The 19970-nt window shown below is 28.6% G+C and overlaps 1 protein-coding gene across 8 annotated transcripts in view; it reads right to left on the bottom strand.

The window, feature by feature from the left end:
• LOC142322438 (uncharacterized) overlaps positions 1–19970 on the bottom strand; it is a 92529-nt gene that overhangs the window by 37433 nt on the left and 35126 nt on the right. For 5 of the 8 annotated variants that reach the window (XM_075361526.1, XM_075361531.1, XM_075361528.1 and 2 more), the window contains one exon: positions 11429–11695. In XM_075361526.1, coding sequence (XP_075217641.1) covers positions 11429–11695 — 267 coding nt within the window. Of the gene's footprint in view, positions 1–11428; positions 11696–14325; positions 14618–19970 lie in introns of all 8 variants that reach the window. The other 3 variants (XM_075361533.1, XM_075361532.1, XM_075361534.1) reach the window with 1 other exon arrangement.

Below are 19970 nucleotides of genomic sequence, written 5' to 3' on the forward strand. Positions count from 1 at the left end.
TAGTACACATAACAAGGATAAAACACCAACTTAATAAAGTACATCTTTTGGCTCCCTTAGTTCACTAAATTTAATCATTGTCTCACCTACCGCATATTGACTGTAGGTAAAGAGCTCTCAAGAAACCATTTTCTAGTACATTTAAGTTTCCTTCTACACATGAAACAAGGGAACACTTCTGTCATTTTAAAATGAAAGTAAACTTGGAAGTTTTTAAGAAAGAAATGAAAATTATATAAATTACAAATTGAAAAATGTAAACATTTGGAGAGCATTACAGACATATTATTGAAAAAGGGATTCCAACAATACCATGTGATAACTGAGTATGAACCAATCTATGTTAGAATCCTCACTTCAGCGTGTAGATAATTCCTGTTATCAGAACTATTTTTGAACAAGATGATTTTGAATGAATCCAAGCAATCGATTGGAAAAACAGTAAAATATTGCACCACTAAATGATGACAAAAGTGTCTTCATCAATGAAAGAACCATTGTCATAATTTTTTGCAAGTCCATAAAATAAAGGTAAAAATTAATATTACAATGCTCAACATTCAAGGAATGCTAAGTGGTATTTTAAATGATACTACTCTTTCACTCAAATCCTACTCTTTAATATCTTTGCACTTGAGTTAGCTTGTTTAACATTAGGAACATAAATTTCACTGATGATGTCAAATTTGGAAAAAGGCCCCACAAGTTATTTTAAAATTCACTTGGGCATTCCACAAAAAAAGTGAAATCAAATCTATCCCTTTAATTTCTCTAAAATTTCTTTTCAAGATAGACCGCTGAAGAATTCTTTTCCTAAATCAGGTAGGAGAGGAAGAAACCCCTGGAAGAATCTAAATCCCAAGATCTTTGGTGTTATGTTTGACAAAAAACTTGTACAGAGTGGTCACACTCTGTATATATATAAATATATATATATATGTGTGTGTGTGTGGGTAAAACTAATAGATTTTTAGAACAGATTAGAAATTAAAAAATGGCAAATTGGTTTTATCTAATGTTACTGACTACCTTATTAATAACAAACATTCTGTATCTGATCGTCAAACAAATTTGGAAATAGGTGGAAATCAAAAAATTGAATTTAATAATAATAGCAAAAATTTGGACATTTTGGACTTGGCTTTTATAAATATATAAATACAAAAAAATTTCCAACTTGATGAACTTTCAGACAGAATTATGAAGATGACACTCTTATAAAAGTGGCAACAGATGGCAGCACGTTTTTAAATAAAAATAGATATGATCAGAATGTAGATAAATAATTTCAAATCAATATCATCAAATACAATGTATATATATATATATATAAAATTTTAATCTTAAAATGTTGGTCTGTACAAATACAATAATTAAACTACTGGTCCTAATTCTTTGAAGAATATACTTTTTAAAGCAGTTTGTGTTTATATAAATACTATGTTTTATATATAAATAGTATGTTTTATGTTATAATTCTGTTATTATGTGTAAATTCTATGTTTTCATAAACTACTTTTTAAAACATTTTGATTCGAACTCACAGTAATTCATACTCAATATCTCCATTAGTCCTGAATTAGTAAAGTTTCAGTGCACTGGCTGTTTTTGTTTTTGAACTATTCATAACTGTAACTATTTGTGGAGTCCAATTTTATAACAAGAATGTTATTTGTTTAGATAATATTTACATTCCCCTCTAATTCATGTAGATCCCATGGTGAGTGTAGAAAAAGTAATACAGCCGCATAAAAGGAAATTTATATTTTTACATTCATCTACTACTTGCATTATCTTTCTTTTTTTTAACTTTTATAACCAGATTAACAGATGAAACCTCATAAGTTATACCAATGTATAACATAAATCAAAGTTACCTTTCTTTTTCTGAGGTAGTGAAATGCATCACATTTACAAGATATCTATGACCATAATTGTTTGATTCCCCATAAAATCAGTAATGCCATCAATCAGCACTGTACAGTTTTCATTTCAGGTATCATTAATGAGCTTGTAATGTATTGCATTAAATGAAATGCAAGAACCTAGAGCGCTCTAGGATAGACAGCTGACAATTCAAATCCCAATAAGTTCAGATTTAAACCCAAATTCTCTCTTACTAGCACATGGAGATTACGACCCATGGCCAACTGAAAACATAATTAATTCCTCACTCTCACAAGACTACATATAGATTACTGAATACGTTACCTCTGGACAACCAATTTTTCTTATGTCATAGAACTTTTAATGTTTAATATAGAACTGCCGTTGAAACTAAATAAGTTTGTGGATTTTTTAAATCTATAACAAAAGTATAATTTCTGAGAACATGAGTAGTATAACAGATAAATTAATATTACAACTAACAGGACAAATTAATCCTGTAGGTCATATTACATTTTTAAGTAATTGTATAATATTTCATTGTTTTCAAGTGTAATGCTTTCATTACACCGCTCAGAAATGCAACATCTCTTCAACATCTTCTTCTGCAACATCTCAAAGTAACATTAACTAATTCAGTAACTACAGCTTTCATAGATAGACCAAAAATTATTGAAGAAGCTGAATTTTTCTTTTGTGATATATGCGTGTGCACTCTTTGTATAATATGTGTTAAAAATGCAATTTTATCATTATAGTAACATAGTTAAACAGTTTAAATACAATATAAAGGTGGTACATAAAGTATGACATTTGTGTACATAATGGCAGTTATCAAACCTCCAAATCAATTTAAGCATTAGATGATTATAATTTAACAACTAATTCTTTTGGAAAATGATCAATCCATAAAATAAATTTAAGTTCATAAATAGATAACATGATTTATTTATGCTTTTAAAATTAATGTATACATTTTGAATATTCTTATCTTGAATATTATGTATTTTTTCTCTGTTTTATTATATATATATTTTATTTAAGCCAATGAAGTAAAATTAAAAATTTACAGTAGATGAAAACATTACCAGTTTGTTTTATATGTAACACTAATTCATTTTTATATTTATTATAAATTACAATTTTTTTTTTTTGTCTTCAGTCATTTGACTGGTTTGATGCAGTTCTCCAAGATTCCCTATCTAGTGCTAGTTGTTTCATTTCTGTATACCTCCTACATCCTACATCCCTAACAGTTTGTTTTACATATTCCAAACGTTGCCTGCCTGCACAATTTTTTCCTTCTATCTGACCCTCTAATATTAAAGCGACTATTCCAGTTTGGCTTAATATGTGGCATATAAGTCTGTTTCTTCTTTTAACTATATTTTTCCAAATGCTTCCTTCTTCATCGATAAAGTGTTTATTTCTAATTCTGATGTAAGAAAACATACTTACAGTATTTCAGAACTATTTAATGTTTTAATTCTAGTCAGCAAAAAGGTGATTAATGTATTATTTAATATTTACTGCTAACAAGCCCTGTTTTCTATATTTTAATTCCCATGATTTTTATCTCTAATCTTATACCACTGAAGTAAATGCAATCAGTATTTAGACGACCTAACATTAAATATTCAATTATAATAAAACTCCCATTTATTGCACAATGAAAGACATAAATGTACTCGTCAAAATGTTTTGCGATAGTATTTCAGATAAATACTGATTGCAGTAATGGAATAAATTTTGCATTACTGCAATCAGTATTGTTGATTTCAGTACAGTAATCTTTACCTTACGTTGGTAAGGTATTTGACTATAATACCATATTTTTTTATCCCCCCTACATAGTAATGTCAAATCACACAATGTAAGTACAGTCCTTACACACAGGGCTTTGCAGCAGGTGCATGGAGCAAGTGGAGCAACAAATCTTTACTCGGAGCAACAACATGGAAATTTGTAGTATTTTGCTGCTCCGATGTATATATTTTTGTAATATTTGAGCTGGTGAGAATGGAAGTGACATAAGTCATAAAATTTAAAAATTGAGTTAAGTTGATGTGTGAAATCCTCTGACATAGTTCTGTTTTATTTAGAATGAAAATGGCTTTAGTCATTAGTACAGAAATTCACCACTAGGAACAGCACTAATATTCATTTCTTACATTTGATTTTTCAATAACAATTTTAACAAACCATTAAATGTTAAACTAAATTTCTTCAATTGGCCAAAAAGTGACTTACGCCACTTTCATTCTCACCGACTCATTTTTCTTTGTTAAGTTTACAACACTGGTATTATTAAAAATGTGACAAACTTGTCAAGCAATACATAACCTAACTATTTTTGCGCCTGGTCGTGAGTGTGAGAATCGTTCATTTCTGTTAGCAATCAGTTTGTTGTAATTGTAATTTTTAATTTGTTTGCCGAGGTAAGATTATTATTATTTGGTTATTTTGTATGCACAATTGTTTATATGCATTATTTCTAAAATAAAAACACTTAAATGTTTGATTATTTAAGACATGGTGTCAAACCAAAATTTAAAACTATCACTGCTGATAGACAGTCGATTTACGAAAGAGCTTAAAGAGATTTTCGTATTTGAATATGATAACAGGAAGAAGACGTCAGTTATAAACAAGATGGAACGCATTATAAATGGCAAATCTATACAATGCAACTTCAAGGCAAGTGGAACTAGTGTGTTGAAAATGTTCAATCTTTGGCAGCATATGAAGCGCAATCATCCTGAAATTTAGGAATGGTTACTTAAAAAGAAGGATCCACTGCAACAAAAAATGTAATCACAAAAATTTTACCATTGCATTTTCATGTCATAAGAAATGCAGAACTGATCGACCAAAAACTGATACGTATTTAGCATTGTTGAAGATTACAATCGCTATGGATAGTAATACTTTCCGCAAGGGACTTGTTGAGATGGTTTGTATGAGTATGACACCACTCACTACGTTCACATTAAATAACAAAGGATTCCAAAAAATTACTGGTGAAATGGCTCAGAAGCTTAGTGTACCAACAGGACATGACGCTGTTCGTAACTTAGTAAAAAGCACAGCAGAGTCTACTCACATCAATTTAAGACAAACTTTAAAAGGACAATCACGCTGTTTAAAGCTAGATGCTACAACCCATGGAAATAAAAATTTTCTTTCCATCAATGTAGAATTTTGGAATAAAAAAAGCAAGAAACTGAAATAAAAACAATGGATATTATTGATACTGAAGGAAGACATAACTCATTATATGTGAAAAATCAGATTAAAGAAACTTTAAACAAATTTGAAATCAATGAACAGCAAGTACTAAGTATTTGAGTAAATAATGCAGAAAACATGACATGTGCTGTAAATAAACTTTGAGATCGTGGAAATATTTCCCAGGATAAAGAAGATGAAAAAACTGAAAACATTGAAGAAATGAAGGTAGACATTTTGCAACAATGGGTTAAAGATACAGGCAACGTGCTCCTCAGATAAATCCTTAGCTACATTCTCAACCTCATGAAGTACAAAACACAGAGGATCCCCCCATGCGATAGTTTAAACCCAAACAATTCTGCATAAAGTTTACCAAGTCATGTATTAGCTTGTAATCCTTTGCTACCTTTCGTTTCCTTGACTTGATGACACTGAAGCCATCACACCAAGTGTTTCCTCTCCCATTTTTGAATGGAGAGATGTCACAGCCAACCCGCATCAATTTTACAATCAATGTAATTTCCCACAACGGGTACAATCCCATAAGTAGAAAATTCCCGCAGCTTGTAATAGTTAGACCAAAACCTCCTCTTTAATTGGAAGATTGAAATCAGAACATCCCCCTTCTGATCAAAAACCTTCAAAATTCTAGTAGTCAATTTTAAAATGCACTCAGAAATAACAAAACTTAAAGGTTAATTTATATGATTAGCTACAAAAATGAAAACTAGAAAAAAAATTAAACCTTTATAAATGAAGAAGCTATAAAACATTAAAGCGCTTAAAACAAAACACACTAACTGAAAAACATTTATGTTTAAATAGAAATACTTAATAATAGAAAATAAAATAAATAAAATAAAACAAAGGACTTGAATTAATATTAAAATTAATCTTCAAGCTTTAAACTTCTAGATCCACTTAATCAAAGCGTTGTATAGAGTTCAAACACCAATTAAAATATTTATTCATTAAAAAAGCAATATTTTAAAATGTTTGTATAATATCAGTACTAACAGTTATTTATCAAGTTGTTATCTTTCACTTAAAATAATTTTACATCAGAAATGTTAATTTTACAGCAATGTATAGTAGCACCTATTTTGCTGTTAACTAACTTAAACTTAACGACTGTACTTAAGCAAGTAATATCTTGATTCCATCCATATTTTGGTAGCAAGAGAAATATAAAATTGTTTTGTTAATGAATATTTACAAAGAGGCATTCAAGTTCTGCTTATTTTTACAGAACTTGAATGTTTCCTTCATTCTCTACTCTTTGAAGCTTTCCAGTTTTGTCATCAAACTAAATGCGTCTCAACAAGAAACATACTTTTCTAAGTAGATGGTCAGTTATAAATATTAGAATGAAGAACAATTTATTTTACAGAGGATCTGATCAACTAAATAATTACTAAATTTTCATATGACAGAAAGAAAAACACTCCTCACAAATTTGTTAATATATTCAAATGTAATATCTCTTGTAAAATACGTTAAAAATTTGTTACTAATTTTCAAAATTAAAAGAAAATTGGCTTCCAGAACATCTTTAAGAACTAATTATGCAGCTGTTTCTTAATTTGTTACCAGTGCCACTATTGTTAATAACACTCACTTAAAAATGGTTTCATAATAGCTTTAAAGGGGCTTTTAACACGCATGCTTGCGTACATGCGTGCATTTGTATATGTGTGAAATAATATGAATGATCTCAGTCACGGCTGTTCTTTTTCTGTATATTTTTTCAACTTAAGGATTTATAAATTTCATTCTAGGCAGCTCTGCACTGATCATTAGATAAATAAATAAATATTCAAGTTTTAAAAAACTATAGCGAGTATGATTCTTTCAAAGAAAAATGTTCACACATTAATAAACATGGTTACGTTTTATGCATTATCATCACACTATACTAGCGAATGACTATTTTAAAGAAGAACAATATTTCATTTTCTTCCAGTGTTTCATCTAACTCTTGTTCTAACTGAATTTTTATCAAACTCCTAAAAAGTTCTATTGGAAATGGTTTTATTGGAAAGTGAAGGTCGACAGACCTTCCAATAAAACCTCAAAAATACTTTTGTTGATCCAGGTTACTGCACATATTTTTCTTTCGATATAAAAATTTTTTAAAATTCAAAATACTCTTACAATGAAAAAATTATAAAAAAATAATAAATCGGTAAATAAAAAAAAATCCTAGTGAATCATTTTTTAGAAAAATGGGCATTCATAATCATTAATTCAATTTGTACAGATTTCTGAAAGCCTCCATCCTACTACCCTGACTAAGTCCAAATTCTCAATTCCAACCTCCCAATATTATCACATTAATCATACTCCTAAATTCATAAAAGTCATCCAGTGATCGATTTATTTTTTGATCCCATGTTACTTTCTAATATTATTGCGATTTATATCTTTGTAAATAAAAATATATGAAATGCGTGTTAAAATATAATAACAGTCTAATGTCAAAAACATAACTGAGATGGATTGTTTGATAATCATTTTATTAAAATTGGGTAGCCATTCCTGAGTAAATTGTACAGTTGTAGGGGACCAAGTGTGAAACCAAATGTTCAGCTAGCAGAATATAACTAAAATCAAACCTCAAAATAAGAATGGATGAAATAATTTAAATTATTAACCCTGTTAAATTTTAACAGTAAACAAAAGAAAATTCATTTCAAACCAATGTTTTAAGTACCCTCTCTTCTCTTGATCTTGTTTATTGATTCAATATGCATTCAATAAATAAATTCATAATATAACATATACTAGCTGTAATGGGAATCAAAATAGAGAGAATTCAAATAATTTAAATAATAATAATAATAAGAGGAATGCTGGCTTCTGATGTGAAAACTAGCAACATTCATTATTATTATTAAAGTACTCATTTACTGAGTTTTACAATCAGGCACTGTTTAATATTATTATCCTGTAATAATAGTGGCATTCTGTTGTAATTAATGAGTAAAATATTAACTGATACACAGCGAGCTTGTTTGCATTGGTTTTTTATTTTTTACACATATACATGTAAAGATTGCAAATAATGAGAAAACTCACAATTAGTAATTTAAAAGCAAAGAAACAATTTATTTAACTTTCAATTCATCAAAAGATAGTGACAGAAGCAATCCGTAGTTTCTTTGACATCATTTAGAATTATTCAAATTCTTGAAAAATAGTGTGATCTGAAAAATAAACTTTGAATATTACATAATTTAATTTACGAGTATATTTTGAAGAGGACTAAGCAATATAGAGAACATAAATGGGCAATAGGGTTCAACATACTTACAAATTTTACTGGCGTAAAGAATTGTGACTATTTCTAAAAGGCAAAATTAAACATCTCAATATTATAAATTTACTTTTATTTAAAGGGGGCTAAAGGCTTTAGGAAGGAGGCATGCGCTTTCTGGATAACATTGTCTATTTCAATTTTTCCAGATGGTTAAACACACTTTGTCAAAAGCTCACTTATTCTATTATTCCTATCTTTGTGAATTATGAGGGGTTAAAGGGCTATGACCACTTGGAGGGGGGGGAAGGACACTTTTGGTACATCTGTTTTTCAATTTAAATATTTAGAACGGTTTTGAAATAAAGGGGTTCAGATCTAGCAATATTTCAACTTTTTTTTTTTAATTTAGTGCGATAGGAATATTGAATTTCTTGAAAGCAAGGGATCTGAACCTTTTGAACAATACTATATTATTTTACTTTTTCTGAAGACAGAACACATATTGAAAAAGAGCTCGAGCACTATAATAATTTAATCTTTGTAAATTAGAAGGGAAGGGTTCTTTTGGGATTAAGGGAAGCCTCATGAATATCATTATGAATGTTAATTTTTTCATATGGTTAAACATATTTTGACAAAAAAACTATACAAAATAATTTTAATTTTTTTGAAAGGAGATAAGGGACTAGAACTCTTTATGAGCAAAGGGATATTTCCAACTTGGATGTAATTATTTTAATTTTTTCTTTAGTAGAAACACCGGAAAAGAATGCTTAAAAAATTGTAATATTTTAATTTTTATTATTTTAGGGGAATCAGAGGCTAGAGACCCTTGAGAGCTGAGGTAATCTAATCTTCCCAGCCATAATTATTCTTTTAATCTTTTCTTCAAATAAAATGAATTTGAAGAATACTGTCAATACCAGTATTTCCTAAGCGGCTAGGGTATGTAGCTTCAGGGAACAAGATTGACTGAACATGGGGCATTGTGGATTTGAAATTTTTTTGATTGGCAATACTTTTTAACAAAATCCATTTAAATAAACTGCATTATTTGAACTTTTGTGAGTTGAATGTGGCAAAGAGCTAGAGCTCCTAGAGTAATAATATGACCTAATGTATTTAACATCTTAATGTTTTTACTTTTTCAGCTAGAGCACTATTTATTGCAGTTTTAAAAACATAACGAAGGGAAAGTTGGTCTGTATTTTGATATCTCCAATCTGGGTTAATATACATTGTGAAAATGTTCAAACAATTTCTATACATGGAACATTAATGGAATTAAATTTTGAACAAAATTAAAAATGGACAGGGATAGCTTTCACATTTTTAATTCTTGACTTCTTGTATGGTGGTCATGGAAAGTTGATCTTTAGTACATTGAAGGTTCCTTCAAAAATACTAGAATTATTTAAAATTCCAAAGTTTCAAGTTAATCGAATTTAGTGGTGTGAGTTACTCAATATTATTTCTAAACAGCTTTTGGCTCCTACCTTCAAAACCTATTGCCCAAAAAGTTGAAATTTGGCACAAATATTTTGCTGTTAATAAACCCATTTCTAGCTTGATCTACAACCCCGTTAGACAAGAGGGCATTATGTACCTATAATTTCTTTTAGTTAACTGTAATTTTTTTTTACCTTTATTAAGTAACATTGCACTGAACTGGGCCAACTTATTAAGTGAATATTACTCCAGAAAATAAACTTTTAAGCACCCCTCCCAAAAAAGTATAATTCCATTCAGGGACCCATAAATAAAATATAACTTTTTTTAATTGTAATTTTCATGACTGAAAATCAAACTATATTTGTATTAAATGTAGACGATATGCAAATTTAAAAGAAAACTCAAGTTGGATCCCCAACTTAACAATTTAAAAATTTCTTTAATTTTTTTAAAATTTTTGATACTACATCTGTTTTTCAAATTGTAGGCTATTATTCAAAATATTTTATGAAGTAGATGTTGACTGATGGGGGCTCAAATGGACCCAAGTGTTTTTTGGCAATTATACTCTAAAATAAAAATAATTTTTTTACTGGGATGGAAATTTTTTACAAAAAATTTTGATTTTTTTTTTACATTTAACACTGCATAATTTTTAAGGTAAAATCATCAGTTGATCAAGTAAATCAATTTTTTTTAATGAGCATTTTGACCTTTTTCACAGTAGTACTGTAAATATTTAAATATTCTGTGAAGTGTTAATCTGTGATATGTGAACTTTTCGTGGCTTTTTTAAAATATTTTTTGAGACAGTTATTCTCAAAGAGAATGATTCAAACATCAAATATTTTAATTCTTGTTATTTAAGAGCACTAGGGAGTTTTAATTAAAAGGATTAGGGACTCCTGCAAGAATCCAATGGAGGAGCAAGGGGCCACAAATATATTAACCTATTATGATTTTTGATTTTTTCTGAAAATAATTTCTTGAATGCTACGATATTTTATTTTTCCCCGTGAAATCAGACAGTTGAAGGTGTTACAATGTTTTCATCTTGGTTGAAAAACCAAGAATGAAAACAGAATGTCTGATCATAAAGAATCTAATCACAAAATTTAATGGATAGCAAGTGTAGTGTATAAATGGTTTTCTCAAAATATATATTAATCATATTATTAATATATATTGGAAGGGGTACCACCAAAGGATGAAGTAGCATTCAAAAAAAACCTTCAAAAAAAATAAATAAACTTGCATAAAAGAGATTGTATTTTATGAAAGCCTCATTATCTCAACCCCTCGATGAAAAATTTAAAAACATTTTTTTTATTGCTTTCTCATGCAGGTCAAGGACATGTAGATATGATCTCAATTTTGAATTAAGATTATGCCTAATCTCAGAATCAGGAAGTTCTCTTTTTAATAGAGATGGAGGTCAGAATAACTGCAAATTTTTAATATTTATTTACAGGAGTTTTAAGAACTAAAAACACATGTTAAATTTAAAAAATACATTAAAGAATACACTGATGAAGAATTAGGTATCGCTTGGATGATACAAAATCTTGGATGATTATAACATACTATACGCTGTCTAACCTGCAAGTGCTGCCGCATAATGATAGTCTGTTTAGCTCTACCGGGTCCACCAAACTTGACCATATCTTGACAGAACGCACATTCACCACAGTCTTTTTGCTGGCACGCTTCACATTTCTTACACCTTGTTCTGCTTCTATGTGGCCCTGCACCTTTTTTATTACCGCTTCCCCCGCCACCATTAAAATGTTTACTTTTATTTTCACCGCTTCCAACCCACCCTTGATTACCATAATTCTTCATCAACGACATTCTATGTTCCACATCCTACATAATGAAATTAAATGAATCATAAGAAAAATATTGATAATTTTTATAAATTATTATTAATAAAACAAAATAATTATTGAATTTTTTATTTCTGAACATCAAGTAATCGAGTAAGGAATAAGGGATTTTATTGCAGCGAGTTGACAGTTTTTTCTAAATCAAGTTATATGTGCCAAGAAGTGTTGACCGACTGATTCAGGACATCAAAAAACAAAAAGGTTCATGCGAAAAAATACTCTACCTTGCTTTGTCTCCCTCTGTTCACGATTTTGTGTTCTTTTAACAAAAATCTGTATCTTAAGAACAGTTTGAAATATTAAATGAAATTTGAAGTGCACGTATTCAACATCTACAAATAAATAAGTTTGAAAATTTTAACTGAAAATTCCATGGTGTCCAAGAAAATCTTTCAATCATTAATACCTTAATAAATATTAGTTTTATTGAATTATATTTTATTAGATAAAATATTAAGTATTTAACTGTGAATAAAAGACAGAATTTGTTTAAATTGATTGATAACTGGTTGAGCTGTGGCTGAAATTACTTAAGTGGATCGTAAAATTACGCAGTCTGAATATCTTTTGCTAGTTCTATTAGTATTATTATTATTAATAATAGAAATTAAAATTTACTATTTTTAATTCAATTAATAAAGAAAGTGGAAACGGTGCACAAAATTGGCACACTACAAATTTCATTAAAATACCTCAATTTATTCTTAAGATGTAAATTTTTACTAAAAAAAACCAAAAAAAACACCAAAATGGCAGACAAGGAAAATGGAGAAAGATCTTTTCATATGAACTTGATTATTTTGATGTCCTGAATCAGTCTCTTACGTTTGGCCAACACCTCTTGGGACATTATGTATACTTGATAAATTAAAAGCAGAACTAAAATTAAAAATAATAATTTATAAAATAAAAAAAACATGTAAAGAAGAAATGCGTAAAATACAACTAAATTAATGCTAATTTATTTCCCGCTACATGAAATTTGTATGCTACTTATATTCTGATTACACAGGAAATACAGACATTATAAAAATTTTATGATTTTACTGCTACCATTTTAATTATATAATTCATAATTAACTTAATAATTTGCAGCACTTTACTTATACTGATAAACAAAAATAAAATAGGTTATTCTCACTGTTATAAAAGGATAACCTGACAATTCAAAAATTTTACAGTTATACGTAGTATAAAATTATACTTATTTACACCCAAAATGATACAATAACAAATTTTTTAACCAGAACCTCTTACTAACATGTTTTACAGTGTTATAATGGATGTCCTGTAGTTAAAAGTTTAATAATCACATAAATAATATTAATTAAAACTGATTAAATAAAGCATCAATTTAAATACATGTAAGAGGTAGTACCGCAATTATTATGTAGTCATAAACAAGCCTAGTACTCATTTGTCCGTACTCTGTAATATAAACAAGTTAAAAATATGGTAAAATGCTATATGATGTGCTATATGGCCTTATAATATCATTAAACTATACAGTAATATTCTAAGAAGCTGAAGGTACTACACCACAAAAGTCAATTAAAAAACTAGTTGTTTGGTAAATTTGATTACACGACTCTGATCGCAATAGTACTATATTTCTCATGACATTCAGTTTCTGAATAACATTTAGAGAAGAAAAAATTACACATTATTTAATTTTAGAAAAATAGTACACTAATATAAATTTATTTACTATATTTTAGAATCTTTATCATCATTTTCATTTTAAAATTGTTCTATTGCAAATAAAAGCACTATTACTATTATGTAACAACAGCAAGTAAAAATTGTATAAACTATCATCTAACCTAAATAAAGAATTAAAATGTTGGAATAACAACCTGGAAATTAAAGAGTGTGCTGTAAAGTAAATGATAACTGCCAAAACCAGATTTAATGAATCAGCTTCTACAGGTCACTGAAGTTAAAGGGTATCGGGTGTAGTTTCAAGCATTTAAATTATATATACTCCATTGCAGTTTCACTTTAAAAAAAGCAATCTCATGCTTGATCATAGATAAAATAGTAAACGCCATCCCTTATAACCTGACAGTTTTCCAACATTTAGACATAGTAAGGAATAACATCTGCAAAATTGAACGGTGTCAAGTATCACTGACCCAAACCACATTTTATGAACCAGCTCTCAAAGATCACCAAAGTTAACCGATATCAGGTGCAGTTTCTTGGAAAACAGTTAATGACAAATGATCAGAACAGTCAATGACTCTTAAAATTAATAGAGGAATAAAAAAATAAACATTTTTCTACTTGGTAGTAACATATGCATTATTTGGGAAAACATATTGAAATCTACAGCACATATATTATTGTTTAAAGAATTAGCTTCAATTAATTTTAACAAACTGTGACTATATATAAAATAGCAAAATATTAGTTCATAAAATTTACACAAATTAGTGGCTGAACGATTAAATCACTGCAGGATAACTTACTTACCCGCTGTTACTACGTATTAATTACATAATATCATATTAACTCCTAAAATGTTTCTTTTTATATTTAGGTTTGATTCTAGCAACTAATAATTTTAACAATTGAATACATATAAGTAAACAAATTTATAAAATTTACCTTTGTTCTTAATACAGGTCGGCCAGTTACAACTAACTCAGGGCTATCATATCTATGTTGCTCGACCAGTGTTCTGACATCCTTTAACAGTGCTACTGGATCTCTAATTAGTTCAGGAACATCTTTTTATTTGTCGGTAAAGCATGCAGATACGTAACAATAGCTTTTAAACCATGCAATTCCCAAGGTGTTAAATGTACATGCTCTTCAAGAGTTTCCACATTATTGGATACTTTATAAAGATGAGATGTCCCAAGGTAACGATTAACATATCTATTAATTTCTGCAGTACCTGTTAGTAAAGACATACTTTTATAAAAATAAAGAAAACAAAAAAATAAACTTAACAAAAAGTTTAAGGCATCAGAAAAAGAGCACAAAACAGTACAGCCTATTATTATACTCTTCTGAAATAAAAAAAAATTTTCCAACAGATGCAGGTAAAGGTTTTGTTTAAATTGGGTGACTTGACTTCGTTACCAACACAGAAGGAAAAAGAAACTGAAAATTATTTCAGAGGCGACGAAACTAAGATCAAAATTTGATAAAGATTTAAAAAAAGAAGAATAAAACTAACGGAATATTAAGACCATTAAAATATTATTTGCTACTTGAATTTTTTTATAAGATATGTAAAGAAAAACAGCTTCCTCGGAGAAGATTTGTGCCACTGAACATCTGCGAAAGAGAATAATCACAGTTGTAGCAACCATTGCAACTGATATGTGCTGTGAGAATCCGGGAAGAAATGAATATTAATTGTACATCTGCATAGCAGTAAATAGCCAAATATCAAAATAAGCTTCCAAGGGATACCTTTCATTTCATGATATCCATTAAAATTATATTTTTCATTTGTTATTTGAAAAACTACATTAAAACATGGAAGTTTTTTAATAACCTATGTAAATAAAATAAAACTGGCACTATTTCAAATTTATTTAGCATACAAATTTATCCGTTAACCGGTCACACTCTTTTTATAACATTACTAGTCGTGTCAGGTCACTATGACCTGAACATTTGTAAATTAAATTAAAAAGAAATGAAGACTTATATTCGAAAAATAAACTATGTTTTATTCAGATAAAAATAAATATGTTCTCGTTTAAAACAAAATAATCAAAGAAAAACAGAAATTACAAAACCTTTCAAAAAAATAAAGATCTTCATTTTAAATGAACTTTGCTGGTGTAAAAAGATAATTATTCCTGATTGATTATTGAAGACACATTTACAACACATCTGTAAATATCTTTTCAAATAAAAAATTTTTGAACTGAGCCAAACATCTACAAGTAAACAATGCACAATTTGCCTGGGTGTCAAATTGATGTCCTGAAAAGTACATTTGTATATATTTTTTCTTAAATTTATTATTTCAGAGTAAGAAATTCTTTATTTCCAACACTAACATTAATCACAATCTTTACAAATAAAATAAGAGTGATTTTTAAAAATATAGTGCCCACATTTCACACAAACAATGTTATATTTACTGTCCTTGGTGGACAGTGTTTATGTTTCGTTCTAACTTCCACATCTCAGTCCTCTGATTGTTGAACATAAACTACAGTAATGTCATGATCTACAAAATATAATTTTATTTTGTTCAAGTATTTTTGGGTTTTCCGAAGTGAGATACCTTTTAACAAGTAAATTTTGTACTAAAATGTGGCCAAAATTTTTAAGAAAATCTCTTGCAACAGTGTAACACAACTGGTCGTGTTGGATCAAATAGCTTATTTTTGTTACTCATATTACACAAACTAAGGGAAGCTGGATACTGACTGATAGAACGGATTACGATAGATTAGCAGGCTTGCCAACCTAATACCATTGAGGCAAATATTAAACTTTAAATATAAAAAAGTGTCTCGGGTCATACAGACCTGACACGACCAGTTAAGGGTTAAAATGCATCAGAACAATATTTTTAAAAAAGAAATCAATAAAAAGAACAGCAATAGAGATTTCAGATAAAATTGTTACTATAATACGTAATATATATATTATTTTTGTCTTCAGTCATTTGACTGGTTTGATGCAGCTCTCCAAGATTTTTTATCTAATGCTAATCGTTTCATTTCAGTATAACCCCTACATCCTAAATCCCTAACAATTTGTTTTACATATTCCAAACGTGGCCTGCCTGCACAATTTTTTCCTTCTGCCTGTCCCTCCAATATTAAAGCGACTATTCCAGGATGCCTTAATATATGGTCTATAAGTCTGTCTCTTCTTTTAGCTATATCTTTTCAAACGCTTCTTTCTTCATCTATTTGCCGCAGCAACACCTCTTCATTTGTCACTTTATCCACCCATCTGATTTTTAACATTCTCCTGTAGCACCGCATTTCAAAAGCTTCTAATCTTTTCTTCTCAGATACTCCGATCGTCCAAGTTTCACTTCCATATAAAGCGACACTCCAAAAGTATAGTTTAGAAAATCTTTCCTGATGTTTAAATTAATTTTTGATGTAAACAAATTATATTTCTGACTGAAGGCTCGTTTCGCCTGTGCAAATCGGCATTTTAAATCGCTCCTGCTTCGTCCATCTTTAGTAATTCTACTTCCAAAATAAAAAAATTCTTCTACCTCCATAATCTTTTCTCCTCCTATTTTCACATTAAGTGGTCCATCTACGTTATTTCTACTACATTTCATTACCTTCGTTTTGTTCTAGTTTATTTTCATGCGGTAGTTCTTGCACAGGACTTCATCCATGCCATTCATTGTTTGTTCTAAATCCTTTTTCCTCTCGACTAGAATTACAATATCACCAGCAAATCGTACCAGCTTTATCTTTCACCTTGTAATGTTACTCCGATTCTAAATTGTTCTTTAACATCATGAACTGCTAGTTCCTTGTAAAGATTAAAAAGTAACGAGGATAGGGAACATCCTTGTCGGACTCCCTTTCTTATTACGGCTTCTTTCTTATGTTCTTCAATTATTACTGTTGCTGTCTGGTTCCTGTAAATGTTAGCAATCGTTCTTCTATCTCTGTATTTGAACCTTAATTTTTTTTAAATGCTGAACATTTTATTCCAGTCTACGTTATCGAATGCCTTTTATAGGTCTATAAACGCCAAGTATGTCGGTTTGTTTTTCTTTAATCTTCCTTCTACTATTAATCTGAGGCCTAAAATTGCTTCCATTGTCCCAATACTTTTTCTGAAACCTAATCGGTCTTCTCCTAACACTTCTTCCACTCTACACTCAATTCTTCTGTGTCGAATTCTAGTTAAGATTTTTTATCCACGACTAGTTAAACTAATTGTTCTGTATTCTTCACATTTATCTGTTCCTGCTTTCTTTGGTATCATGACTATAACACTTTTTTTGAAGTCTGATGGAAATTCCCCTTTTTCATAAGTATTACACACCAGTTTGTATAATCTATCAATATTGAAGTTATCTGTTTAAATTTATAACTGAAATATATCTCAATAGTAAGTAAATAAAGTAATAATAAATTATCATGAAACACATTATGATATATCTTATATATAAAGATGTTTTTACAAGCAAAATTTCTGATGAAAAATAATACAACATAAAGCTACCTTTTTATGTGTTTTCTTTTTAATTAAAAAAATCATTATGATTAAAACAAATTTAAAAAATGCCCATTTCATTTTTTGAATCGATCGATATAAAATAATAAGTAAAGGTAATAATAACATTAATTTTGTTATTATTTTTCTTGATGTCCAGTTTGTCTGAAATCAGCATTTTCCAAACATTAATAATATAAGAGGATCTGCGTATTTTTAAAACAAAGCTTTATTTATTTATGTATTTCTCTTGTGTTTTTTGGAAGTTCAACAATTGTAACAATACTATTTCTTAAATTAGCTCTTTAATGGCCAGATCTATTACAAGAATGGGAAAAATATCTAATTAGTAGTTACGGATCACTTTACTATTTACCCAAGAAAATAAAATTGACTACTGTTATAATGTCGCTAGCTTTAAGTAAGTTTATATAATGTTGATATTTTGTGTAGTATTATTGTTTTAAATATATATATTATAATTAAATATAATTTTTTTTTGTTCCATAACCAATGAGGCAAAAGTCATTTGTCTGTTTCATTCACTCATACTTATGCATCTTTCTGAAAATATTGCATCGTCATATATCTGAACGTTATAAAAAATTCAATATTATTTTGGTTTATTATGCATAACTTATAAGTAGTTGCATGTTTAGTTTATGAAAATAATCATAGCTTATTCAACAACCTGTTGAATTACATTCTACATCATTTCATCCAAAAATAAAGTTTTGACATCCAGATCTCAGATTTTGATGAAACTTTGTATATTTAATTATTGTTTAGATTTTTAATTATCAGAAAGGACTTTTTTCTCTTAAACTCTTTATGATTTTCATTTTACAGCTGTTTTTTCCAACATAAAAGATTTATTTTATCAAGGAGATATTTTTTAATATGTCAATAAAATTTGTGTCTTCTGATTGGAGGAATTCCTTTGTTATGTCTCTTTAAAAACAATATTTTTATTTTTGTTCCAACACTTAAGCGCTGTATTAGTAGCAATGATATCATCTATAATTGGCAAGTTTCCTTTAGTGTCATACAGAATCTGTTTAAAAATCACAAAAAATCATTTTTACTACATTCTACATTTTAGATCATCAAATTAAAGATAAAATTCTAAATTTTAATATTACATGTATTTAATATTAGTGTGACTAAATTATTTGGGTGGCATTAAGCTAAATTTTTGGTTATCATTAACAATAATCTTTTACTCACTTTCACATAAAATATGATCAGAAATCAGTTGAAAATATTAAATTGTACAATAATTATTCAAAATTATTACTCAAACATGCTAAAATGAACTTGCTTGACGTAAATTTTTTTTTATTATTTTTCGAAGACACGAAAGAATCTATCTTTTTTAACCAAATTATCATATTACATGAAAGGTATTTTTTTTTATAAAATTATCATGCGAGTACTCAAGAGAAACTAAAACATACAATACGCCACAAAAATAAGCACTGATGGGAAATGTAGTCAGATTAGAACAAAAGAACTGATACAATGAAGCCTTGCAACTGAGGCTGCAAATGCGATGTGCAACTATGATCATAATTGTGAAGTTACTCATTATTAGGATTAAACGATATCAATATATCAGTAATTGAATAAATAATGCTGCAAAAGAAATTTAAATTTAAAGATTTTTCTGTAAATGATTATGTAATATTATGAAAACTGATTCAATACACTGAATATTTAATATTCACAGTAAATTGCAAGCACAGAAGTTCCCATCAGACTGGTATACAGACCAGATTTATTAAACGTGTGTCTACTTTAGCTGTTAAGAAATTTCATTTAAAACTATTTTCACCAGTTATTTTTGTACGATTTACTTATTTTTTAGTCGAACATACATCTGCAACAATAAAAAACATTGCAAATGCATTGTCTTGTGTCGATTACCGATACAATGAAAATTTAGTGGAAACATACAATCAATCAAGTTTTAAACAGGTATTCTCAGTGACTAATTTTGCATTCTGGAAATCTATACCGGTATCATTTATCAATTTCAATGCTACATGTGGCTGGAATTTTATAGATTTATTTATTATGATAAT

This window comes from Lycorma delicatula, chromosome 3 (assembly GCF_047948215.1).
Source record: "Lycorma delicatula isolate Av1 chromosome 3, ASM4794821v1, whole genome shotgun sequence".
NCBI lineage: Eukaryota > Metazoa > Arthropoda > Insecta > Hemiptera > Fulgoridae > Lycorma > Lycorma delicatula.